We start from the raw sequence: 27,303 nt of genomic DNA on the forward strand, positions 1-27,303 counted from the left end.
CCCAGCTCCCCACCATTCTGAAATGTTACTTCTTTTAGAATGATAGATACTTTGAAAAACAGATGTGTAAACTGAGTTGCTGAAACGTTTGTTGAACCTCCCAAACCTACAATCTCCACCACTTGGAAGGACTAGAATCATAGAGAAGAATTTTCGGGTTGGTGAGTGGGGGCGGGGCCCACTTGCAGACGTGTAAAATGATGTGCGCGGTGACATCGGGTGTCCTGATGTCACTGCGCGTCATTTAGATTTTCAGTTTGGCGGGCGCGCTGCCAATTAGGCTGAGCGCCCACCAATTAGGCTGCGTGCCTGCTAACCTGTCAAAGGCCCATTAAGGCCTGTTAAAAACTAATTGAATTAATAAAATGAGCTGCCCATCCAACCTTAAGGTTGACGGGCAGCCAAAGAGCCCAGGTGGCCTTCGCATTTTTAAGGGAACCTCCTCCACAGGCGGGATGAGGTCTCATGAAGTGTTTTAAAATTCAATAAAATTTTAAAAAAAAATTAATTTATATGTCCCAGCTCACAGGACACTGTCACATGAGGGGACATGTCGTAAAAGTTTTTAATTTCTTTATTTAGATGCTTAAAACTTAAACTAATCTCCCTGAGCCTCAGGGAGATTTCTGCACTCTTTTGCGCACATGTGAAAGAGCGCTGGCCACGACTCAGGGAATCGGCCCCCCACCCCCCCCCCCACCGCTCGCACAGGGAGCGCTCAGCGTTTCTGGGTGCGCATCTTGCTGGGTGGGCCTTAATTGGCCTGCCCATGTAAAATGGCGGTGCGGACCTGATCGGGGGTGCCGATCGTGTTCACGCCCGCCCCCACACAACCCCATCCGATGGGGGGAAAATTCTGCCCATAAAACCATAGAATGGTTACAGTGCAGAAGGAAGCCATTTGGCCTATTGTGCCCATGCCAGATCTCTGCAAGAGCAACTCATTTAGTCCCACTCCCCCAGCTTTTCCCTGTAGTCCAGCAAATCTTTTCTCTTCCAATAATTATTCAATTCTCTTTTGAAAACCTTTTAAATCTGCCTCCACTCTCAGGCAATGCATTCCAGATCCTAACCACTTGTTGCTTAAAAAAATTCTCCTTACGCTGCTGCTGCTTTCTTTGCCAATCACCTTAAATTTGTGTCCTCAGGTTCTTGACCTTTCCACCAAAAGGGACAATTTCTCTCTATCGACTCGGTCCAGACCACACATGATTTTGAACACCTCTATTAAATCTCCTCTCAACTAACTCTTCTCCAAGAAGAACACCCCAGCTACTCCAATCCATCCATGTAACTGAAGTTCACATCCCTGGAACCATTTTTGTGAATCTTTTCTGCAACCTGTCCAATGCCTTCACATCTTCCTAAAGTGTGGTGCCTAGAATTGGACACAATACACTAGTTGAGGCTGAACCAGTGTTTTATAAAGGTTAATCATAACTTCCTTGCTTTTGTACTCAGGCCCATTTTAGAAAGCCCGGGATCCTGTATACTTCATTAACCATTTTCTCTACCTGCCCTGTCACTTCAATGATATGTGCACATACACACCTAAGTCCCTATGCTCCTGCACCCCCTTTAGAATGTACCCTTTATTTTATATTGCCTTTCCTCATTCTTCCTACTAAAATGAATCACTTTAGATTTCTCTGCATTATATTTCACCTGCTACTTTCTGCCCATTTCACCAGCCTGTCCATGTTCCCTTGAAGTTTATCACTATCCTTCTCATTGTTCATAATACTCCCAAGTTTTGTGTAATCTCCAAATTTTGAAATTGTGCCCTAGACCAAGGTCTAGGTCATTAATATATAAAGCAGTGGTCCTAACACTGATTCCTGGGGAAGCCCACTGTATACTTTGTACCAGTCCAAAGAAACAACTATTCGCCATTACTCTCTGTTTCCTGTCATTCAGCCAACTTCGTATCTAAGCTGCTACCGTTCTTTTTATTCCATGGGCTTCAACTTTGCTGACAAGCCTAATATGTGGCACTTTTGAAAGTCCATGATTACAACATCAGCCACATTACCCATTTAAACTCTCTCTGCTATTTCATTGAAAATCTCAATCAAGTTAGTTAAATATCATTTGCCTTTAACAAGCTGGCTTCTAAAGGGCAGTAAGTACTTGGAAATATTGCAATCTCCAAGTACTGCTACAAGTTACACATCTTATTGAGTTGGATATGTATCGCTATTCCTTTATCGTTGCTGGGACAAAATCCTTACATAATCGCACTGTGGGAATACTTTCACCACTCAGACTGCAGAGGTTCAAGATGGTGGCTCACCACCACTTTCTCAAAGGTAACTACAAATGGGAAATAAACGCTGGCCTTGCCAACAACAGCCACATCGCAAGAACTAATACAATTTTAAATAAATGAGTCACCTATCTTAACAGCAGTAAGGTCTCGGGACCACAGTTGAGTTAGTGGTATTATCACTAAAATAGTGGCTAAGATTATAGTAGACAAAGAACAAAGAACAAAGAAAAGTACAGCACAGGAACAGGCCCCTCGGCCCTCCAAGCCTGTGCTGATTATATTGCCCGTCAACTAAAACATTTTGCATTTCCGGGGTCGGTATACCTCTATTCCCATCCTATTCATGTATTTATCAAGCTGCCTCTTAAACACCACTATCATACCTGCTTCCACCACCTCCTCTGGCAGCGAATCCAGACACTCACTACTCTCTGCATAAAAAACTTGCCCCGCACATCTCTTCTAAAGTTTTCTCCTCTCACCTTAAATCTATGTCCCCTAGTAATGACTCTTCCACCCTGGGATAAAGCTTCTGACTGTCTACTCTGTCTATGCCACTCATAATTTTGTAAACTTCTATCAAGTCGCCCCTCAATCTCTGTCACTCTAGTGAGAATAATCCGAGCTTCTCCACTCTCTTCTCATAGCTAATAACCTCCAGACCAGGCAGCATCCTGGTAAACCTCCTCTGCACCCTTTCGAGCAGCTTAATTAGCCGTGCTTCCAGGAATTGTGGCACTGTTGCCCCTGACGGCTGTAATAGTGCAGACTTGAGAGCACAATCTTGAAAATTTCATCTGACTTCCTTTTGGGGGAGTGAGTTCCGGATTTCCACTACCTTTTGTGTGTGAAGTCATACTCCCTGATTTAGCTCAACTTTAGGCTAAACTGTGACTGGACACTGGGGCACAGGCTCACACTGGCAGCAAGTTCTTCTTTGCTGTACAAGGTAATGGACTGAAGACATCAAAATTACTGAGAAAACAGATGGTGTCATGAGGTAAAAACAAAAAATGCTGGAAAAACTCTGTACCGGACTCGAAACGTCAACTCTGTCTTTCTCTCCACAGATGCTGTCAGACCTGCTGAGTTTTTCCAGCATTTTTTTGTTTTTGTTTCAGATTTCCAGCATCCGCAGTATTTTGCCTTTATCTTGGTGTCATGAAGTGACTGTCCAGATGGATAATCTAAGATGGGATAGATGGCCTTCTTCAGTCATAAGCATTTTGTGATCTTTTTAAGTAGAGAGCCATGTAGAACTTATAGAGTCTGAAGAACTCTTACTGCTTCAGCACAAAGGAGAATTTTAGGCAATTATACATTGCATGGGAAAACCAATAAATGCAAGTGTGGGAGGAATAGAGCCACCCTAAGAAGTTAACTTGTGACATCAAGCCACGTGGTATGTGAGCATGTGTGCCCACAATTGCATGTGTTTCTGTGTTTTGTTGTTGGCCTCAAAGCTTAGGTAAATGATATTAACCATAAGTACATGAAGCTTAAGAGCAGTTAGTACTAGGAAATAGGTACTGCAATTACTTGGAATAGAACTGTTCACCTGACCAACAGGAAGAGAACAAGTCCAGTACCCGGTACTAACTGATTGGTTTCACTTTATGTTTGCCCCCTACACAATTTCTAACACAGACTTTTGTTTCCCTACAATTGAAATTTATGGTAATTCAATCTGGTTAATGTTACAGGGGAAATCACATCTTGTCTGACCTCTGATGCAACGGTAGTGAGTGACATCATCTCGCAGAACATTAGCTTATTTTTACGGTACTTGGCAAAAGCTTTTGGAATCTGTACCTTCATGATCATTCTGTCCTGGAGGCTTTCCATGCTTGCAGTCATAGAACTTCCAATATTGTTAACATTTTCAATATTGTATGGGAAGAGTTACAAGGTATGTTCTAGTATAAATACACTTCAGCATAAAAAATCCAAGAGCTCCTTTCACCTGGATTGGTACATTATCTTGTGTCATTGTAGCTGCTCAACTCTCAGATAAGATTCCGAACCCAGTGTTCTTTCCTTCAGAAACACTACCTGCTTTCACCTCTGTCTCTACCCCAGCACATCTATTGCTGAAACCTACATTTACGCTTGTCACCTCCAATGTTCTTCTGTCTGGCTTCTTAGTCTTAAATACTCCGTCCTGTATACCATGATCATATCTTCTGTTAATATACCACCCCTTCCTGGAAAGCCTGAACAAATTCTAGGAATGAGATCTAAGCTGCCAGATAGTAGAAATTTGGGAGATAAATCCATTATATGCAGTGTAATGCAGAAGAGTCAATTCAAACATTGGGCAAATGACACATTATAACATCGCACACCTCTGATGGAGAAGTTATACATTGCCAATTCTATTTTACTCCTGTCTCATCAAAATTGTAGATGATTGAATTTGAAACAAAATCAAAATATTCTGTTCATACTAAGCTGAATTCAAACACGGGGGTACGACAGAGAATTTATGTTAATTCCTCAAATTCCTGTGGCATTGTTCATGGGGATTGTTTTCAAATGAAGTGGGATTTGAGGGTGGGGAGTAATTGGGTCAGGGCCATGGATAGTTCAGGTCCCATTTTAAGGTCATACATTCGATCCTTATCTTCACAAAATTTAAATTTTATATTATTATTTATAGTTAAATATCAAACATTTGGTAATTTGGGAAATAAAGAAGTAAAGTTGGTTGGACTTAGGAGTGTCTTTGCAGCACAGGCGACAGGCACTACAGGACCACCTCTAGTGGAAAAATACAGTTACAGCTTGATAAGTTTACATGGGCAGTGAGGACACAAGAATTTATAATGGGAAAGAAAACTGACACAAAAACAGGACATGATTGTGACAATAGGAAGCAAAGTTCTGTAGATGGGAAGTGTGTCTAGATGGTTTTCAACATATTATTGATTGAGGAATAGATGCTTATTTAGTGCTCTTTGGAAAATTATACAGTTCACTTAAGGTCACACAATCTAATAATTTACTACAATAATAACATATAGTATAGTAATTTGCTAACCTATTTTACTTTCCTTCTTTAGAAACTAGCCAAACAGGTTCAGGATGCTTTGGCAAATGCAAACAAGGTAGCGGAGGAGACAATCTCATGTATCAAAACTGTACGTAGCTTTGCTAATGAAGAAACCGAAGCACAGGATTATAGTGAGCAGCTGAATATAATGTATAACCTGAACATGAAACAAATTTTGGCAGTGAGCATTTTTACTTGGGGCAACAGGGTAAGAAACAATTTGTTGCATATTTGTTACCTAGTTTGAGCAATAAGTTTCACAAACTCAACATGGAATTAGCAGGCGAAAACAGTTAGTATATCCCTAGAGGAAATGACACACACTAACCTGAACTGAAGCCCAGACTTTGTAATCATGTACGTATGTGACAGTGTGTGTACTTGAACATCAATATATTTTGAACCTTCAGTTACTAAATTTCCCTTTGCAGCATTGAGATATGCAAATATTTCCTAGTACATGACAACCATTCTGTAATCCTAGTTGATGTCCAGTGATGCTGCATTTGGGGAATGAAACTAAATGTAATCTTCAACTGAAATGGGGTTTGAGGCTGGGGTATAACTGAACCACATTCCACACCTAATTCTGTACCCACTTGAAAGGTATATGCTTTGTCACTATTTAAAATAATAGTGAATTTATTGTTAGATAGCAAAACTTTCAGCAATTTGGGAAGCAGAGGAGTAGTGATAGTTGGAATAAGAGTTTCTCTACTGCCTGAAGAGCTGGAAGATGCAAAGGGCTTGGTACTACAGCACAGCTACTGGCTGAAGAGTGTAGTTGCAGTGTGACAAGTTTACATAGGCAATTAGCATTATAGATGTGGACCTAGGAATTTATCATGAAACTCACAGAGGCATAAGATTTTCACACCGTGTTTTAACATATACGAAACACATTTTGTGTTTATTTTTATTTTGTGGCATTGTTTATACAGGGCAGAATTTTCTGTTCTGGAGACTAAGTGTAGTGGCAGGAGGGAAAGTCAGCATCATTCCTGTTGGGCAGTGGGGCAGGTTCTCCTCCAGATCTTCCACTTTTCAGCTCACTAGTTATGCAAAGCAAAGAGCTTGTCACATCTCATGGCAGGGTGGGCAATGGTTCATCCACCCCACCATTAGCTCATGAGGTTGAAGGTCCTGGACCCATATTTCAATGGCACCCACGCACACATTCACTTACTACAGGACAGGTGTGAGCTGAAGAGTCAAACTATGGCACCGAGACAAAGCAAACCCTTAACTCCATGGTTCAGCGAGGCCTCCCTGGAGAGACTCCTCCAGGCCACCCAGAACAGAAGGGAGGTCCACTTTCCGAGGGATGGAAGCAGGAGGTCACCATCATGACCACACCAGCCTGGGAGGAGGTCGCCAGGGAGGACAGCACTTGTGGACCTCAAAATAGAAATGCCCTGCAGTGCAGGAAGAGAATGAATGATCTCATCCGCTCGGCCAAGGTAAGTGAACCTTCTAACTCCAAACTCACACCCTCATAAGGCCAAAGACATTCACAGGGTTACAGTCCACAGGGATGTCACACTACCAGAAGGGACACCAGCACTGATTGTCTGACAGCCACTTTAACATCATCATCTCCTGTAAGATCCTGCATAATTGGCATCTTCATCCCTCAGTGGGGAGCACTCAGTACACATAGCAGGCATGCATGCTTCTGAGCTGCTCTTTCATCTGTCAAGCTCACAGTCAATCCATCTGGCTTTTGAGCAGGAGAAGATTTCTCACAAGAGGGAGAGATCCCAGACCGGAGGGGGATGCCACAATGGAGGACACTCAGCCCCTATGAGGAGCAGATGGCACAGCTCACTGGTGAGGACAGAGATCGTCCTCATGTGGAAGGAGAGATTGGCCTCCCCCAAAAAGCCAGTGAGGGTCCATGCAGTATACATTGGCCATAAGGGGACATTGGCCATGAGTGGCTTTTATTGTAGGTGACTGTCTGGCCATAGGATGATAGGAACAGAAATAGGCCATTCAGCTCGTTGAGCCTGCTCCACCATTCAATTAGATCATGGCTGATCATCCACCTCAATGCCACTTCTCTGCATATCTCCATATCCCTTGATGTTATTAATATCCAGAAATGTATTGATTTCTGTCTTGAACACGCTCAGTGATTGAGCTTCCACAACCCTCTGGGGTAAAGAATTCCAAAGATTCACCACCCTCTGAGTGAAGAAATTCCTCCTCATCTCAGTCTTAAATGGCCTGTCCCTTATTCTGAGACTGTGTCCCCTGGTTCTAGACTCCCAAACCAGGGGAAACATTCTATCCACACCTACCCTGTAACGCTCTGTAAGAATTTTGTAAGTTTCAATGAGATCACCTCTCATTCTTCAAAACTCTGGAGAATACAGGCCCAGTTTCCTCATTCTGGTGAACTTCCAGTCACTCATTATCTCTTCTCTATTTCAGCCACCAGCAAGAAAAGGCAGAGGGAGAGCACCAACCAGCACATCAGCCCCAGCCCCCAGACCACCTCAGATGAGAATCCTGAGGAGGCATCAGATGACCCATCACTGTTTCCCCCACCAGCATAGTTACATACACCTTGGTGGGTCCTAGATCTAGAGCAAGCTCAGGGTCACTATCTGGTGATCGCCTCATAGACACAGGTCCACAGAAGTTGGAGGCAGTTACAGCTGAGGTTTCCGACACTCGGAGGACTGCTGGACACCAATCCCATGCAGAGTCCGAGTCCAATCTCGGGCCTCTGGAATTGACAATGAGAGAAATGTTGGAGCTACAATGATAGGAAAGGGAACATCAGGCAGAGTTGTCAGAGGCCATCAGCAGGTTGGAACAAAGGATGGAGGGGTTCGTCTACGTTCTGTCTGATGTCATGGCTCCAGAATGCAAGTGCATCAAAGTCTCCATGGGATGCCTGGCGGCCGCCTTGAAGGCCCAGGTCCAGCAGATTCTGCAGATTTGTGCTCAAACTTGCACATCATCGCTCTAGCCATGAGTACGTTCAAGCAATGGCTAGGTGAGGGATGTAACGGGGTACCTCGACCTCCCTCCACAGAGGAATCAGGGAGGGGCCCCTGGGCACCCACAAGGAGGAGGCATTTCAGCTGTACACCCTGGGGGCATCAATCCAGGACACTCCAAGGGTGTCCAGCCACTACAGGTTGCCTCTGCCTGTGACCCCATCAACTCCAGCAGGTCAGGATGAAGGGGGTGCACCTGCCCCTGAGCAGGACACCCGTATCAGGCCGGGGCCCTCCAGGCCACCAAATTCATCTCCAAGCCAAGCCTGATTCTCCACTGTATTTGCTGCATGACATGCAGATGTCAGAATCAGGCAGAATACAGAAGGACTAGAGGGGAAGTGAAAAACCTAATAAGAAAAGCAAGGAGAGAGCATGAAAAGAACTGGAAACTAACATGAAAGGGAATCCCAAGATCTTCTATAAGCATGAAAATAATAAAAAGCGGTAAAAGAAAGAGGATAAATAATAAAAAGGTGGTAGAAGAATGAATAGGGCTGATTAGGGATAAAAAAAAGGGGCCTTACACATGGAGGCAAGAGAAATAGCAGAGGTATTAAACAAACACTTTGCATCTGTCTTTACAAAGGAAGAAGATGCTACACAGGTGAAGTGAGAGAGGAGGTAACTGGTACCCTAGAAGAACTTACAATTGAGAAGGAGGAGGTGTTAGAAGGCTACCTTTACATAAAATAGATAAGGTACCAGGACCAGATGAAGTGCATCCAAGGTAACTGAGGACAGTGAGAATGGAAATTGCAGAGGCACTAGTGTAATCTTCCAGTCTTCCTTAGACACAGGGGAAGTGCCAGAGGGCTGGAGAACTATGAATGTTGCACCCTTGTTCAAAAAGGAGTGCAAGGATAAAGCCGGCAACTACAGACCAGTCAGTTACACTTCACTGGTAGGGAAGCTTCTGGAAACTATAGTTTGAGATAAAATCAATAGTCCCCTAGACAAGTAAAGGGTAATTAAGGAAAGCCAGCATGGATTCATTAAGTAAAAATCATGTTTAACTAACTTGCTGGAGGTAACAGAGAAGGTTGATAAGGGCAATGCTGTTGATGTGGTGTATTTGGATTTTGAAACAGCACTTGTTGTCACAAAACAAACTTATAAGCAAAATTCGAGCTCATGGAATAAATGGGAAAGTAGGCACTTAGATAAGAAATTGGCTGAATGACAGGAAACAGAGAGTAGTGATTTTCAGATTGGAGGAAGGGTTCCCCAGAGGTCAGTATTGGGATCCTTGCTCTTCCTGATATATATTAATGACCTAGATGGTGATATGAAGAAATGGCTGAAGGCACTGGATACTGCAAAGGCTATGGGCCCTGACAATATTCCGGCAATAGTACTGAAGACTTGTGCTTTAGAAATTGCTGCGCCCCTAGCCAAACCATTCCAGTGCAGTTACAACACTGGCATCTATCCAGCTATGTAGAAAATTGCCCACTTATGTCCTGTACAAAAAAAGCAGGACAAATCCAACCCGGCTAATTACTGCCCTATCGGTCTACTCTCGATCACCAGTAAAGTAATGGAAGGGGTCATTAACAATGCTATCAAACGGCACTTGCTTAGCAATAATCTGCTCACTGATGCTCAGTTTGGGTTCTGCCAGGGCCACTCAGCTCCTGATCTCATTACAGCCTTAGTTCAAACATGGACAAAAGAGCTGAGCTCCCGAGGTGAGGTGACAGTGACTGCCCTTGACATTGAGGCAGCATTTGACCAAGTGTGGCATCAAGGAGCCCTAGCAAAACTGGAATCAATGGGAATCAGGGGGAAAACTCTCCACTGGTTGGAGTCATATCTAACACAAAGGAAGATAGTTGTGGTTGTTGGAGGTCAGTCATCTCAGCTCCAGGACATCACTGCAGGAGTTCCCCAGGATAGTGTCCTCGGCCCAGCCATCTTCAGCTGTTTCATTAATGACCTTCCATCCATCAGAAGGTCAGAAGTGGGGATGTTCGCTGATGATTGCACAATATTCAGCACCATTCGTGACTCCTCAGATACTGAAGCAGTCCATGTCCAAATGCAGCAAGACCTGGACAGTATCCAGACTTAGGCTGACAAGTGGCAAGTAACATTCGCGCCACACAAGAATCAGACAATGACCATCTCCAACAAGAAAGAATCTAACCATTGTCTCTTGACATTCAATGGCATTACCATCACTGAATCCCCCACTATCAACATCCTGGGGGTTACCATTGACCAGAAACTGAACTGGACTAGCCATATAAATACTGTGGCTACAAGAGCAGGTCAGAGGCTGGGAATCCTGCGATGAGTAACCCACCTCCTGACTCCCCAAAGCTTGTCCACCATCTACAGGACACAAGTCAGGAGTGTGATGGAATATTCCCCACTTGGCTGGATGAGTGCAGCTCCCACAACACTCAAGAAACTTGACACTGTTCAGGACAAAGCAGTCCGCTTGAATGGCATCCTTCCCACAAACATTCACTCCCTCCACCACCGACGCACAGTAGCAGCAGTGTGTGTACCATCTACACGATGCACTGCAGGTGTTCACCAAGACTCCTTCGACAGCACCTTCCAAACCCATGACTACTACCATCTAGAAGGACAAGGGCAGCAGATACATGGGAACACCACCACCTGGAAGTTCCCCTGCAAGTCACTCAACATCCTGACTTGGAAATATATCGCCGTTCCTTCACTGTCACTGGATCAAAATCCTGGAACTCCCTCCCTAACAGCACTGTGGGTGTACCTACACCACAGAGACTGCAGCAGTTCAAGAAGGCGGCTCACCACCACCTTGTCAAGGGCAACTAAGGATGGGCAATAAATGCTGGCCCAGCCAGCGAAGCCCACATCCTGTGAATGAATAAAAAAAAAGCACATTCTAGGACATTCCCCTGTAACCACAAACCTCTTGAAAATGAATGGGTTATCAACTCATTAAAGTGGGTACAGGAATATGATGCAAAAGTATTTAAGAGTGGTTATCATCAACAGCGATTTTACTCTCTAATAAATATTACACCCAGCTGGTACCTTGTCTAATCCCTGTGGGGTTTTCACTGTTTGAGATGCCGGACTCTGATTATTCCCAGTTATAAGGACCCTCTGCTTCTCATCATCAAACCCATTTTCAGTCCAATTAATAATTTCCTTTCATCCCAGAAGCTTTCATCCTTTAATACACCTTTCATGAGAGACATTGTCACAGGTTTTCTAAAAGTCAGAATGTATAACAACGTAACTGTGCTGCCTTCAGCTTCTCACACCGTACCTGAACCCTGAAATATGATTACCACTGAATGAAGCCACCTTGATTTTCTCTTATTAACTCCGATCTGGCTGATCAGCTCAATTGTCTCATTTTACAGTCAAACCCCAGCATCCCTCCCCCACCCCCCCGCCACCTCCTCCCCCACCTCATCCATCCAGCTGAGGCTCAGTGGGTGACATCCTGGCTTCTAAGCCAGAAGATTGTGAGCTTCAGCCCCACTCCACAGTCCTGAGCAAAATATTTATGCTCCGTGCTAGTGTACTGATGGAATGCTGCATTGTTGGAGGTGCTGTCTTTTGGATGAGAGGCTGAGGCCTTGTCTGCCCTCAGGCAGGGGAGTTTTTATGATGTCTTGGGAAATATTTATCCCTTGACCAAAATCACTAACATGGATTATCTGGTAATTTTCATATTGCTGTTAGTGGGAGCTTGTTGTGTGCAAATTAGCTGCCACATTTCCCAGCAGTGACTACGCTTCAAAAGTACTTCATTGGCTGTAAAATACTTCGAGATCATGAATGGCGCTGTATAAATGCAAGTTCTTTCTCCTCTCTTTTCTCTCTCTTTTATCTTTTACTCTCTGTTCCCAGCCCTGTGTCTCTGTTATATCTTAACGATTCCTAACTCCCAAAAATCTGCTTTCAGGACCTCATCCCTTTTTCTACCTATGTCGTTGGTCCCAATGTGGACCGCCACCTCTGGTTGTTCACCCTCCTCCAAAAGAATGTCCTACAGATGGCCTGTGACATCCTTGACCCTGGCACCAGGCAGGCAACACACCATCCTGGAGTCTCTTTTACGGCCACAGAAATGCCTGTCTGCTCCCCTAACTATGGAACCCCCCTATTACTATAGCTCTTCCACTCTTTCTCCTCCACTCCGGTGCAGCTGAGCCACCTGCGGTTCCACAAACTTGTCTCTTGCTACAATCCTCTGAGGAACCATCTCGCTCATGAGTATCCAAAATGGAAAACCAGCTAGAGAGCAAGGTAGCCTCAGGGGATTCCTGCACTACCTGCCTGTTTCTCTTAGATACTCTGGCGGTCACCCATTCCCTTTCTGCCTGTGTACTTCTTAGCTGAGGCGTGACTACCTCTCTAAATGTGCTATCCATGTAATCCTCAGCCTGTGGATGCACCACAGTGACTCCAGCCGCCACTCAAGCTCCACAACTCAGAGCTCAAGTTTCTGCAGCTGGTGATGATTCCTGCAGATGTAGTCATTGAGGGCACTTTGTGCCTGCATGACTTCCCACATTCCGCAAGATGCACATTCCACATGGCTGAGCTGCACTGACATACCTTATACTTTATATAAAGCGTTTACTATGGTATTTACTAATTTATTTTAATTATTATCTTAATTTAGAATAATTCCAATGTATACTACAATTTACTCTGTTTATCTCAGTCTCATTCCGTCTTGCATTCTTTTAACATTCTGGCTTCGCCCAAGTTAAACTAACTTGCTGGAGTATTTTGAGGAGGTAACAGAGAAGGTCGATAAAGGAAACACTGTTGATGTGGTGTATATGGATTTTCAAAAGGCATTTGATACAGTGCCACACAACAGACTTGTGAGCAAAATTCTAGTTCATAGAATAAAAGGGAAAGTAGGCACTTGGATAAGAAATTGGCTGAGTGACAGGAAACAGAGAGTAGTGATAAATGGTTGTTTTTCAGATTGGAGGAAGGTTTGTAGTGGGGTTCCCCAGGGGTCAGTGTGGGGACCCTTGCTCTTCCTGATATATATTAATGACCTAGACTGTGGTGTTCAGGGCATGATTTCAAAATTTGTATATGATACGAAGACTGGAAAAGTTGTCAACTGTGATGAGGATAGTCATGAGCTTGAAAAGGACATAGACATGTTGGTGGATTGGGCAGACAAGTGGTAGATGAAATTCAAAGGAGTGTGTGGTGATTCATTTTGGCAGGAAAGATATGGAGAGACAGTACAAAATAAAGGGGAAGCCTCTAAAGGAGGTGCACAAACAGAGGGACCTCGGTGTATATGTACATAAGTTATTGAAGATGGCAGAACATCTTCTGGGCACCATACCTGAGGAAGGATGTGAGGGCATTGGAGAGTACAGAGGAGATTCTGGGATGAAGAACTGCAGCTATGAGGATAGATTGGAGAGGTTGGAACTGTTTCCCTGGAGAAAAGAAGGCTGAGAGGAGACTTGATAGAGGCATTCAAGATCCGGAGGGGTATGGACGGGGTAAATGGTGAGAAACTATTCCCATTCAAGAGAGTATCAAGAACTAGAGGGCACAGATTCAAAATAATTGGCAAAAGAAGTAAATGTGATATGAGGACAATTTTTTTCACCCAGAGGGTGGTTGGAGCCTGGAACAACCTGAAAGGATGGTGGAGGCAGGTTCGATTTATTCAAAAGGGAATTGGATTACTACCTGAAAAGAGAGAATGAGCAAAGTTACAGGGATAAGGCAGGGGAGTGGGACCAGGTGGAATGCTGTTTCAGAGAGCCAGTGCAGACTCGATGGGCCAAATGGCCTCCTTCTGCACTATAAAGATACTGTGACTGTGACACTGTGGTGTTCAGGGCATGATTTCAAAATTTGCAGACGATACGAAGATTATAAATGTTGTCAACTGTAATGAGAATAGTCTTGAACTTCAAAAGGTCATAAACATGGATTGGGCAGACAAGTGGCAGATGAAGTTCAATGCAGAGAAGTGTGAGGTGATTCATTTTGGCAGGCAGAATATGGAGCAACAGTATTTAATAAAGGGAGAAACTCTAAAGGAGGTGCAGGAACAGAGGGACATTGGTGTATATGTACATAAGTCATTGAAGATGGCAGGGCATGTTGAGAGAGCAGTTAATAAAGCTTATAGTATCTTAGGCTTTATTAATAGGGGCATTGAGTACAAGAGTAAGGAGGTCGTGTTGAACTTGTATAAGACACTAGTTAAGCCTCACCTGGAGTACTGTATCCTGTTCTGGGTGCCATACTTAAGGAAGGATGTGAAGGCATTGGAGAGTACAGAGGAGATTCACAAGAATGACACTGGGATGAAGAACTGTAGCCATGAGGATAGATTGGAGAGGTTGAGACTGTTTTCTTTGGAGAAAAGAAGGCTGAAAGGAGATTTAATAGAAGTCTTCAGGATCCTGAGGGGTATGTACAGGGTAAATAGTGAGAAACTATTCTCATTCAAGAGAACATCAAGAACTAGAGGGCACAGATTCAAAATAATTGGCAAAAGGAGTAAATGTGATGTAAGGAGAATTTTTTTCACCCAGAGAATGGTTGGAGTCTGGAATGACCTTCCTGAGAGGGTGGTGGAGGCAGGTTCAATTGAGGTATTCCAAAGGGAACTGGATTGCTACCTGAAAAGAGAGAATTTGCAAGTTTAGGAGGATAAGGCATTAGTGTGGGATTAGGTGGAATGCTCTTTCAGAGAGCTAGTACATACTCAATGAGCCGAATGGCCTTCTTCTGCAATTCTGTGATCTCAGACAACCGGGCATGGCAGTCGACAAGCTGCCTACAGCTCTGCTGTGAATCTTGGAGCTGTACCTAGACATAGCGGCAGGGTAAGAAATTCCAAACTAATTTCCCACTAGTGAGAAACTGACTTTTGCTATCCCTCCAAATTTTGTGACCCTGCCGGTCATGAATCCCTCCATTGGCATGAGCGGTACATTCCGCCCATAGGCACTTTCATGATCAAGGAGCAGAGCAGGAGTGAAACACAGCATAGGGGAAGGGGAGGAACACCCTCAGCGACAAATGGATAGGCTCTCTTATGCCTGTAAAGAATTTGGTTTGAGTATCAGGAAGACAAAGGTCATGGTCCAGGATGTTGCCGTACCACCATCTATCAGCATTGACAATGTGACACTGGAGGTTGTTGATCACTTCACATATCTAGGCTCCACAATCACCAGGGCCAGGATTTTTCCCTTGTCGGGCGGGAAGCTGACCGCCGCCCGCCATTGGGGCTGGACCATGATTTCATGCTGGTGGGCCAATTAAGGCCTGCCCAGTGTGAAACGTGTACTTCAGCACTGCCTGTGTGAGGGAGGAGGAGGCCGAGAGCGCAGGTTCGTGCACGTGCATGTGTGTGCACTGGAAAAGCTCCCTAAAGCACAGAGCTGCCTCAGAGAGATGAATGGTTTTGAAAATAAAAAATAAAGAATTTTAAGGTGTAAAAAAACATGTCCCCTCATGTGACTCCGTCCAACCATAAGATTGGACGGGCAGCGAAAAGTTTAAATCAACTGGATTATTAATAGCCTTAACAGGCCTTTAAATTATCGGCAGGCACGCTGCCAACTCCCGTGCACGCCTGCTGAGCAGAATATCGTGCAATGACCTGGGGACGCTTGCCCAACATCATTAGCCCATCAATTTATGCTCGAGCACCCGCCTGCTCAGTGAAAAATCCTGGTCCAGCATTCTGTCGTTTGATGCTGAAATCAACACACATCGCAAAAGCTTCAGCTGTTATGTGCAAGCTGAGTAAGAGAATTTGGAACAACAGCAATCTGACCGAGAACACCAAACTGCGAGTCTACCAAGCCTACGTCCTCAATGTGCTCCTCTCCAGTGGTGAGACCTGGACAACATATACAATGCAAGAGAAAGGGCTGAACGGTTTCCACCCTCGCTGTCTCAGACTTATCATCGGCATCTCTTGGCAGGACAAGGTCACCAACTCAGAGGTCCTGGAGTCTGTTAATTCCATCAGCATACACTCATTGCTAAGATAATGATGTCTGCGCTGACTTGGCCATGTTCATCAGATGGATGATGGCTATATACCCAAAGATCTTCTGTTTGGTGAACTGGCCAGTGGGTCATGACCTCCTGAGCATCCATACGTCTACTACAAGGAAGTTAAGTATGGAGGTAGTGAACATTGACACTGACAACTGGAAAAAACATCGTTGACAGCCATGACCTCTGGGCTGCTTCGAAGGGCATTGAAGAGGAGAGCAGAAATGAAAAGCTTAGCTGTCCGAGAAGAGGGCCCAGAGGAAACAGAGACCGATGAATCGTGCACCTTCTGAACCCACTGCTTTCCTCTGCAGCAAATGCAGCAGAGATTGCTCTGTCAGAGTGGGGCTCCTGAGCCCCACCAAGTGATGTTTAACATGGAGTTGTCACAAATCATCGTCTTACGAGATGGACAGCTACCACTGAGGGATAAAGGAACAGGGCAATCCTGAACAAACAAAACATGGAGCTGGTAAGCTATGCAATCAGGAGGGGAACTGAGGCTGGGGCCAGGGAGCAGGGCAGCCAGACTGTACTTCAAATCCAGTTATCCACCTTAGTTCTATGCCCTTTTATACCCTTACCAAACAAAACTCTATCAATCTCAGCCTTGAAAGCATTAATTATCAAAATATCCACAGCCTTTTAGGGAGAGATTGATGCTTACCTTATCAGGAACGCAACAAAGAGTCACTTCCGAAAATTAGAGTTGAAAAAACATCGCTGTTCCTGCCAGACATGCAACTAAGCTTTAGATTTTTAGAAGAAAGAAGATGAATGCAATAGAAAGTGAACAGTGTGTGGTTTTATTTTAGGGTTTTGAAAAAATTGAAAATTAGGAACATATTTCCTAACAGGTGTAGGACAGATGACATTTGCATTTGGCTGCACCTCTTTTAAAATGGGCCAGGAAGTTATTAAATCCCAGCTCCAGGAAGATGGTTGTAGTTGTTGGAGCTCAATCATCTCAGTCCCAGGACATCACTGCAGGAGTTCCTCGGGGTAGTGTCTTAGGCCCAAACATCTTCAACTGTTTCAACAATGACCTTCCCTCCATCATAAGGTCAGAAGTGGGGATGTTCGCTGATGATTGCACAATGTTCAGCACCATTCACGACTCCTCAGATATTGAAGCAGACCATGTCCAAATGCAGCAAGACCTGGACAATATCCAGGCTTAGGCTGACAAGTGGCAAGAAACATTTGCACCACACAAGTGTCAGGCAATGACCATCTCCAACAAGAGAGAATCTAGCCATCTCCCCTTCACATTTAATAGCATTATTGTTGCTCAAATACAATCAACATCCTGTGAGTTATCATTGACCAGAACCTGAACTGGACCAGCCATATAAATACTATGGTTACAAGAGCAGGTCAGAGGCTGGGAATTCTGTGGTGAATAACTCACCTCCTGACTCCCCAAATCCTGTGCACCATCTACAAGGCACAAGTCAGGAGTGTGGTGGGATACTCCCCACTTGCCTGGATGAGTGCAGCTCCCACAACACTCAAGAAACTCAACATCATCCAGGACAAAGCAGCCGCTTGTTTAGCACCCCAACCTCGAACCTAAATGTTCAATTTCTCCAAAACTGATGCACAGTAGCAGCAGTGTGTACAATCTACAAGATGCACTGCAGCAACTCACCAAGGCTCCTTTGACAGCACCTTCCAAACCTGCGACCTCTATAATCTAAGACAAAGGCAGCAGATGCATGGGAACACCACCACCTGCAAGTTCCCCTCCAAGCCACACATCATCTTGACTTGGAAATATATCAGCCGTTCCTTCATTATTGCTAGGTCAAAATCCTGAAACTCCCTTCCTAACAGCACTGTGGGTGTACCTACACCACATGAACTACAGCGGTTCATGAAGGCAGCTCACCACCACCTTCTCTTGGTCAACTAAGGATGGGCAACAAATATTGGCTTTGCCACTGACACCCACATCCTATGAAAGAATAAAAATTGCATGTATTCTAACCAGTGGAGAGGTTTCTCCGATTCCCATTGAATTAAATTTTGCTAGGGCTCCTTGATGCCACACTCAGACAGATGCTGCTTTGAGCAGTCACTCTCAGCTCATTTAATTAAGAGATAAAAAAGCTTGGAATAGTAAAAGTGACCATGAAGCTTTCGGGTTATCACAAAATTTCAATTGGTTCATTAGTGTCCTTTAGTGAAGCAAACCTTCCATCATTACGTGCTCACCAAACTTGCTGACTCTTGGTTCTATCAAACTACTGCACTGTAACAGTTCCGGAAGGCAGTCCAGTATCATTTCCCCAGGGCAACTAGGGATGAGTAATAATTGCCAGTCATGCCAGTGTCATCCCGATCTCAGAATGAATGATGAAGAAAAGGTCTCTCTTTAAATTGTGTCTGTGTCTCAGTAGCCATTTGTGGTAAGGCCTCTTTCCTCCCTCATTCTACCTGACCTGACTTGAACCTGAACATCTATCACTTCTGCCTTTAAACCAATTCCTGATCTTTTCTCCGACCATATTCCTCCAATTTCCCTTGTTATATTCCTTCTTAAATGTTGTTCATCTCTAATATCTTTCTGTTCTGAGGAAAGGTTTGTACCTGAAATATCAGCCAATTTTTCTATTTCTATTTTTCTGTGCCTATTTTGAAGATAGAAATAGGCTAATTGCTTCTCACTAATTGCATTTTTTCTCCGCAGATTTTTCAGGTTTTTCTACAGCTCACCACAGTGTTGTATGGTGGGCACCTTGTCCTGATTGACAAAATGACATCTGGTGATCTAATCTCCATCTTCCTTTATCAGGTGGTGCTCGCTGATGCTCTTCAGGTTAGTGTTCTATTCAAGCCATTTCATACCAAATAAAATAGTGATCTTTGAAGAAATACTAGACATTGAATTAATTAAAACAGGTATTTTCTTTTATTTCAGAACATCAGCACTTCATTTACTGGGTTGATTCAAGGAATTGGTGTGACGGAAAACATCTTTGCGTACATCGACAATAAACCAACCCAGCGAAAGATTGGAACATTCATTCCAGAAACTCTGAAGGGTGAAGTCACATTTAAGAATGTCACTTTTGCATACCCTAATAGGCTGCAAAACACAATTCTCAATGTAAGTTGCCCCAGTGAAGCTGAAATATTGGGCGGAATTTTATATCCCTTCCCAACAGCAGGATTTTCCGGTCCCACCGAAATCAATGGACTTTTGAACAGCCCACGCATTTTACATCCCCACCCCCGCCTCGATGGGGCCATAACATTCCGCCCATTGAATTGTACATTGCTGCTGCTGAAGATAAAGGGACTGATTTTTCTGCATGCCTCTTCACCAATACCAAGTGAGCCAGCGTATCCAACTTAGATTTTACTAAATCCACCTACATATCTATTTGGTGGGTTTGCATCAGACTACCCACTGGGAACAATCGCTGTTTCATAGGAAGATATGATTAAAGGCCTCCAGCAATGCAAATTCAGGGCAACCTTTACGCCAGCTATCAAAAACAGCAGCCATTACGATCCAGTTAGGGATTTAAATAGAAAGCCAAATACTTTATTTTAATTAATCAAATTACAACAAAAGATTTCACTTTTTTTAACCATACCATCCCTGTCTTGACTGTGGATGCCCGAGACCTTTGTTCTGGTTACTTTCAATACTTCCAAGTTAATCTGCTTGTTGTTGTCTTTGGTACAAGACTCTATGAGGACCACTATAGATTCTTCAACTAGTTTCAAACTAGGCAATCTTCCAGATTATATTCACTCACAAAATTCAATCTGGGATTAAGCCTCCCTGCATTCCACATGGTGAATGATGAAGTTTGTTTCTTGTTCTCCTTACAGTGCAGGCCTTGCTAGCAATAGTTTACTTTGGCTATCACTTAGTGAGCTGCAGATCCAAAATACAGCTAACTCTGTCTTCAAACACCCCGAAAAAATGAGACCAGAGAACTCTTCTAAACTCCACCCATCTCCATGATGACATAGCCTGCTCAGGGCTGTCCTCAAACCAACCTTTAGATTTATTATCCCTCATTTACAATTTCTTCTTTGATCTGATGAAGTAAATGGGTTTTATAACCTTTCAGGTTCCGCTAAATGTTTATAAACCAATTTAGCTCTGATTCCCAAAACAGAAACATCTCTCTGGAATGCACTTGTTGCAAGGATTGCAGACATCCAGCTCTTTAGCTAAGTATGCCCACCAGTTTACCTTTCTATTCTGACTTTATTAAACAAACATGGGTTATCATTTGAACTGCCATTTCCTTCTGTTCTGGCAATCTCTAAAGCCCAGAATTTTAATAACCTCTAAAGTATTCACATGAGCCACAAACTCGATATTCATAACAATGGCCTCCACCACCTCACCCAGTTCAGCCCTGTTACACCCAGCATAGCTAACAATTCTTACCTAAAGCCTCAGTAGTTTGCAGGTTTCCTTTTTACAAATCTGTCCGCCAGAAGGAGCTGCTCTAGAACTGTACTGCCATTTTAGCCACATGTGCTAATTTTAGTAGAAAACACGCAAAATATAGGAAAGGCGGCCAGCCTGAAACATTAAGGGCAGAATTTTCACCTCAGCAGCTGGGCGCGTGCCCAACCCGCTCGAGCGTGAAATGACGCGCATGGATGTCGGGGCGAGTGACATTAGCCACTGGCCACACGTGGCCAATTGGGAATTCAGAGGCAATTCTGAGGAGTAAATAAAAAATGAATAATAGATGTAATCAAGTGGATCTGTGATCTCAATACACACATTCACACAGTGAATGAATGTGAACTTTAACCTTTTTATGCATTTGTTGGTAAAATAGTAAGACATAAAGCAGAGTGTGGGAGTGTTTTAATTCCTTGGTTACTGAACAGCAGGAGATGTCTGCTCAGTAAATATCCACGAATGAAGTGCATTTACCTGTGTTAAAAACAGAAAATGCTGGAAATACTCAGCAGGTCCGACAGCATCTGTGGAGAGAGAAATAAACAGGGCAAAAATTTTTACCTTGGCGGGCAGGCTTGGCGGGACAGGCAGTGGCAGCCAGGAAGCTGACCGCCACCCGCAATCGAGGCTGGAAGCTGATTTCACGCTGGCGAAACAATGAAGGTCCGCGCAGTGTGAAACGCGAGCGGCAGCGCTTAGCGCTGCCTGCGCAGGGGGGTGTGGGGTGGGGTGTGGGGGGGGTGGGGGAGCGTGAACTTCACACGCTTCAGAATCTCCCTGAGGCACAGAGCTGTCACATGAGCAGAGATATGTTATTAATTAAATTTTAAAACTTTTAATTTATTTTTATTTGCTTTTGGAAACCTCATCCCGCCTGTGGATTCTGAATTCTGCCCTTAATGTTTCAGGCTGATGGCCTTTCCTATATTTGGTGTGTTTTCTACTAAAGTTAGTGCATGTGTGGCTAAAATGATTAATACTTTAGAGGTTTTAACTTTGTTTCCTTTTAGCAAACAATAATCAAACATCTGTTTTTTTTACAGAATATATCTTTCACACTACGTCCTGGTGAAATTACAGCTCTAGTGGGTGTTTCAGGGAGTGGGAAGAGCTCTTGTGTGCAGCTGATAGAGAATTTCTACAACCCACAGGCTGGTAAAATTTTACTAGATGATCACTCAGTTGAAGATTATGATTATAAGTACATTCACTCCAAGGTAGGTGTTAGGGTTTGGTTACTGAATCTTTAAAGGTTAGTCTGTTGTTTATTATTATATACCACATCCTAGAAATCACTGTTGATGATTTTGGTAGATAAATGTCGAGAAGCTTACATGATAGTTTAATGCAGGCATTAACACGTGTTTTAATTAGGTTAATGGCTCTACCAAGATAAATCAAAGCAAATTTTCAGACAGACTTTTCATTTTTGCAACTAAGTGCCGTGGTGGGCTGGTTCCGCGGCTCGTTTCTCGATGGTCAGAGTGTTGGGAAATTGTCCCCAATTTTGCACTCAGAAGCTAATTAATTATGCATAGGCGAGTATCTCACATGGCTGGTCAGGAACTGATTTGTCTGCCTTGCTGTTACCTAATGGGGGTGAAAGTCCGAGTGCCATATTTAAAAGCCACCCAAGCGCATTCATTTCACTGTCTCCAGCCCAGCTGTCCTCAGGAGACTCACAGAGATGTCTGCGCAGCAGAAGCATAAGAAGGCTACCCCAAGGTTTAGCCACGACTCCCTCGAGGCTTTGGTAAGAGCAGTACGTGAGCACAGGGATATCCTATACCCCAGGATGGCTCCAGGAAGCACACCAGCCTGACCTCGCCGTTCTGAGAGGCAGTGGCAGAGGAGGTCAGCGTGGATGGCAAGGACCCCCCGGAACGCTATCAGGTGCAGGAAGAGAGTGCAGCTCACTCCAATCTCACACTCTCATCATGTCATCATGCACTCAAAGGGCTACACTGTTCGGGGATCTCACAAAATATTAGCTGGGGAGTCATGTCAGCACTGATTGTCTCATGGGCACTTTCACCTCCCCACCATCTGGTCTATCATGCTGCACTAACTCCATCCTTAGCCCTTACTCAGGGCGGGGGCTCAGCACACACAGCAGGCATGCATGCTTCCCAACCTCTGCTCTACCCCTTATCTTCACATCCCATCCCTTTGTCTTCATGCAGGCCAACAGAAAGGAAAAATTCCAGATGGGAGGAAGGACGGGCAACATAACTGAGCTCACTACATTCGTGGAGGATGCCGCTGAACTGGCTGGAGAGGTCAGGGATCACTCCTGTGGGGAAGGCGAGATCGGCTTCTTCCAGCATGCAATCTTGCATTCTGCCTGCTCATGAACTAAATCTGTCTTTCCTCTGTGATGGGCACCAGCAGGTCCAGGGACACTAGGAGAGCCAACATAAGCCCCAGCCCCCAGCCCACCGCAGAGGAGGATACTGAGGAGCCATCCAAAGAAGATTCGTCACTGTGTTCACCTGCACCCTCCACCAAAGCAGGGATACAAACCTCAGTGGCTCATACTTCTAGATTAGGCTCGGAGTAACTTCCTGGACAACCCTTTAATCACACATCTCCACAGCAGTCAGAGGCAATGAAAGCCCAGGTATTTGGAACTTGGACTACTGCTGATGGTCAGGCACCCGCTGACTCTGAGTCAGATATCAGCTTGTGAACGGCCACTGAGATAATGCTGGAGATGGAATAACAGACGGGGGAATGTCAGGCAGAAATGTGAGAAAAACGCAGCAGACTAGAGCAAAGGATGGAGGAGTCCGTCCACGTTCTGTCTGATGTTGTGTATCCAACATACAAGCGCCTTGAGGTCACCATAGGAAGGATGGCGTCCACCTTGGAGACCTTGGTCAAGCAGGCTTTGCCAGATTTGCACTCAGACCTGCACTCCATCGCTATAGGCATTAGTAGGATCTATCAGTGGCTATGCAAGAGGGGGCAGGGGACCTCAACATCCTTCCAGGGGCCCCTTCTCCTCAAGGAGTCAGGGAGGGGCCCTTGAGCACCCACAGGAGGAGGAGCATCAGCCAGACACCTGGGGGCCTCCACACAGGACACTCTAAGGGTGGCCAGCCCCTCTGAAAGCCCTCTGCCAGTGACCCTATCAACTCCAGCTGGTCAGGCCAAGGAGGGTGCATCTGCCCCTGAGCAGGTAACCCTTATCAGGCCAGAGCCCTCCAGGCTTCAGGCCACCAGAGGACATCCGCAAAGGTTATCACAGGCAATAGGACGTAGCAGTCAGCAGGCTGCCTCCACCTCTGCTGTGGATGTTGGGGCTGCATGAGGTGTAGCGGTGGCATTAGGAAAATTAAGAAGTATTGACATCACTTCTGGGTCACGGGTGTTCAATGACTGTACATATCTTGCACATTTGTAAATACATTTGCTGTTCATGAGAATGGGCTTGTCATTTGAAGGCATCATAAATATGCATTTAGTGCCTTCTTATTGTGAGGGTGAGCCTGCCTCCCACTCAGTGATCACCTCCCTTTGTGAGCCTCACATTCATGTGATATCTACCTCACTCAAGATAGTTGCCAGATCCTTGTGTGATGTCAGAGATGTGTCAAAATTTTTATTGAAAGTGTGTGCTAAGTGTGTTTGTAACCTTCATTCAATGAGACAACATTGTGTGAGGGCTGCTCAGCAGCTTTGATGGGCTGGATGCAGTTGTGTCTTCTCAGTGATAGTGCTAAAGCACAAGACCTGACGCCATGATGATGTCTCCAACCATGCCCTCATATCATTGTCCGTTGTGGTTTCTCATTGAGGTGGCGATGACCGCATCAAGTCCTTTGATGCAACGTTTGTGCTGTTGTGTCAACTTTCACTTCCCAGAGCGTATGGATACAGGGTGCACCGCTGACCTTTCCAAAGATTGGGGCCTGGTGAATCATGAGGGTTGGAGGTGCAAGTCCAAATGCAGAACTTGCTCTTGATGCTACTGGTTGTAAAGCCCTTTCACTGCACTAGCATTCCATTCAGGGACAGCGGGAATGTGGTCAACCCCTGTTGCCTGTACCTTACTCCTCCTGGAATCTTGTGGCAATCAATGTGGCACAGGCATATGTTCCACATTGTGCTTCTTCAATGGCATCCTCACATGGAAGGTGACCCTCATCATCTCTCTTCATGCTCCTGCCCTTCCTGCTCTTCATTGTCTGAGCAGCTCTCAACCTCCTCCTTGTCTTCCTCTGGCAGGGGATCCCCCCTTTGATGTGCCAGGTTGTGAAGGGCGCAACAGACCATGACTATGCGGGACACCCTATGCGGAAAGTACTGCAGAAACCCACCTGAGCGGTCCAAACATCAGAAGCGCATCTTCAGGATGCCAATGGTCTAATCAATGATGGATTGTGGAGCTATGTTTCGTGTTGTACCTCTCCTCCGAGGCATTCTTGAGAACGACGCATGGGTGTCATGAGCTATCGTTTGAGGGGGTACCCCTTATCCCCATGCAGCCAGGCCTGTAATCGCTGAGGCCCTTTGAATACGTGAGGATCCTGGGAGTGACTCAGGGTTTATGAGTCGTGGGAACTCCCAGAGTACCTGGCGCAAACATGTATGATGTGCTTCTGATGATCGTACACCAGTTGAGCATTCGGGGAGTGGAACCCTTTCTGTTAATGAACATCAGGGGCTGCTGCCAAGGAGCTCTGAATGCCGCATATGTGCAATCGATTGCACCCTGTACTCTAGGGAATCCTGAGGTAGCTGCAAACCCCAGAAATCCAACAGCCTGACTAGCTTCATCAAGTGTGAACTTCACATAAGGATGAGCCTTACAGTAGAGGGCATCTGTCACCTCCTTGATACATTTATGTGCTGAGGACTGTGAGATGCCGCCTAGGTTCCCTGTGGATCCCTGGAACATCCTGCAGGCAAAACAATGGAGCACAGTGGTGACCTTCAGGGGCACTGGCAGGGGATGTCCTTCCAGACCATGGGGCATTAAATCCTCCCTCAGAATGTGGCAGATATGATCCACCACATCTTTGGACAAGCGCAGACTTCTGCAGCATTGTCTCTCACTCATCTCTAGATAAGAAAATCTTCTCCCGTAGACCTTTGATTGCATGAGTCGCCTCCATGGTATGGGTTTAACCTTTTCATCCTTTGGTTCTTGCTGAGGTTCTCCTGGGCCCTGGACTTGAGGTGGGGCCTCTCCTGAAGCGGCGCTCGGTGGAGGCGGGGCCTCTCCCGAAGCGGCGCTCGGTGGAGGCGGGGCCTCTCCCGAAGCGGCGCTCGGTGGAGGCGGGGCCTCTCCCGAAGCGGCGCTCGGTGGAGGCGGGGCCTCTCCCGAAGCGGCGCTCGGTGGAGGCGGGGCCTCTCCCGAAGCGGCGCTCGGTGGAGGCGGGGCCTCTCCCGAAGCGGCGCTCGGTGGAGGCGGGGCCTCTCCCGAAGCGGCGCTCGGTGGAGGCGGGGCCTCTCCCGAAGCGGCGCTCGGTGGAGGCGGGGCCTCTCCCGAAGCGGCGCTCGGTGGAGGCGGGGCCTCTCCCGAAGCGGCGCTCGGTGGAGGCGGGGCCTCTCCCGAAGCGGCGCTCGGTGGAGGCGGGGCCTCTCCCGAAGCTGCGCTCGGTGGAGGCGGGGCCTCTCCCGAAGCTGCGCTCGGTGGAGGCGGGGCCTCTCCCGAAGCTGCGCTCGGTGGAGGCGGTCCCTTCTTCTCCTCCTCCATTCCATGAGTACCATCAAGAAAGCAGCATTACCCCAGGCCCCATTATTCTTTCTTCCTCGTCCCTGTGGACTGATAGATAAAGCAGAGTAATGAATAACGGGGAAAAATAGGAAAGCTCCCACTCACAAACAGAAACTACTGTCATGCCCTAGAGCTGCGATTGCGTTTCTAGCCTTGTTGCTGACACAGCCTTGCAGGTGAAGTGTAAACTGGATGTTAACCCTGATACTTGACATCTCAATCCCACAGAGATTGGAAAAGGTTTGGATGCCTTAATGACATTAATATCACCTTTCCAAACTCATTCCTGCAATCTCTGACCTGGATACTGATTAAGATTAACTTTCACATGAGTAATGACTGGATGCCCTTTGGTCTGTTATCTATGCCAACGGAGAAAGCACATTAGAAGATTTCACTGATGATCTGGCAGATGTGCAGCAGCTGTGCCTCCTTAACAGTTGCCAGCATTCCCAAATTTCACATCCCTGTGTGTTAATGCTGAAATGGAGAAACTGTATTGTGAAACCAATGACTCCTGCAGTCTCTTGTTAATTTGCACCAAAAGACACTGGCTCCAATTGCACCTTCTCAAGGAAGGATTCTTCTTTTCTCTCAGCTCTGACTCTACCTCAATGTTGTGACTCTAAGAAGTTTGAGGGTGCCCCCTGAAAGGGCCCTTTAATCCAGCTGTGGTCTCCTCCCACACTAGCTCAGACCCCTCCCGCGCAGAATCATTTCTAGTTCCGATTTCAAACTGTGCAATTACTTCATTGATTCAAGATGGTGGTGCTCCAT

General features: G+C 45.5%; 1 protein-coding gene across 4 annotated transcripts in view; it reads left to right on the forward strand.

Moving 5' to 3' along the window:
* The window catches only part of abcb9 (ATP-binding cassette, sub-family B (MDR/TAP), member 9), a 63,201-nt gene that overhangs the window by 26,173 nt on the left and 9,725 nt on the right, over positions 1-27,303 (forward strand). For 3 of the 4 annotated variants that reach the window (XM_041201881.1, XM_041201880.1, XM_041201883.1), the window contains 5 exons: positions 3,973-4,178; positions 5,332-5,529; positions 19,050-19,178; positions 19,281-19,469; positions 21,845-22,018. In XM_041201881.1, the coding sequence (XP_041057815.1) occupies positions 3,973-4,178; positions 5,332-5,529; positions 19,050-19,178; positions 19,281-19,469; positions 21,845-22,018 (896 nt within the window). The remainder of the gene's footprint in view (positions 1-3,972; positions 4,179-5,331; positions 5,530-19,049; positions 19,179-19,280; positions 19,470-21,844; positions 22,019-27,303) is intronic. The other variant, XM_041201882.1, reaches the window with a different exon arrangement.

The sequence above is a fragment of the Carcharodon carcharias genome, chromosome 13, assembly GCF_017639515.1.
Source record: "Carcharodon carcharias isolate sCarCar2 chromosome 13, sCarCar2.pri, whole genome shotgun sequence".
NCBI lineage: Eukaryota > Metazoa > Chordata > Chondrichthyes > Lamniformes > Lamnidae > Carcharodon > Carcharodon carcharias.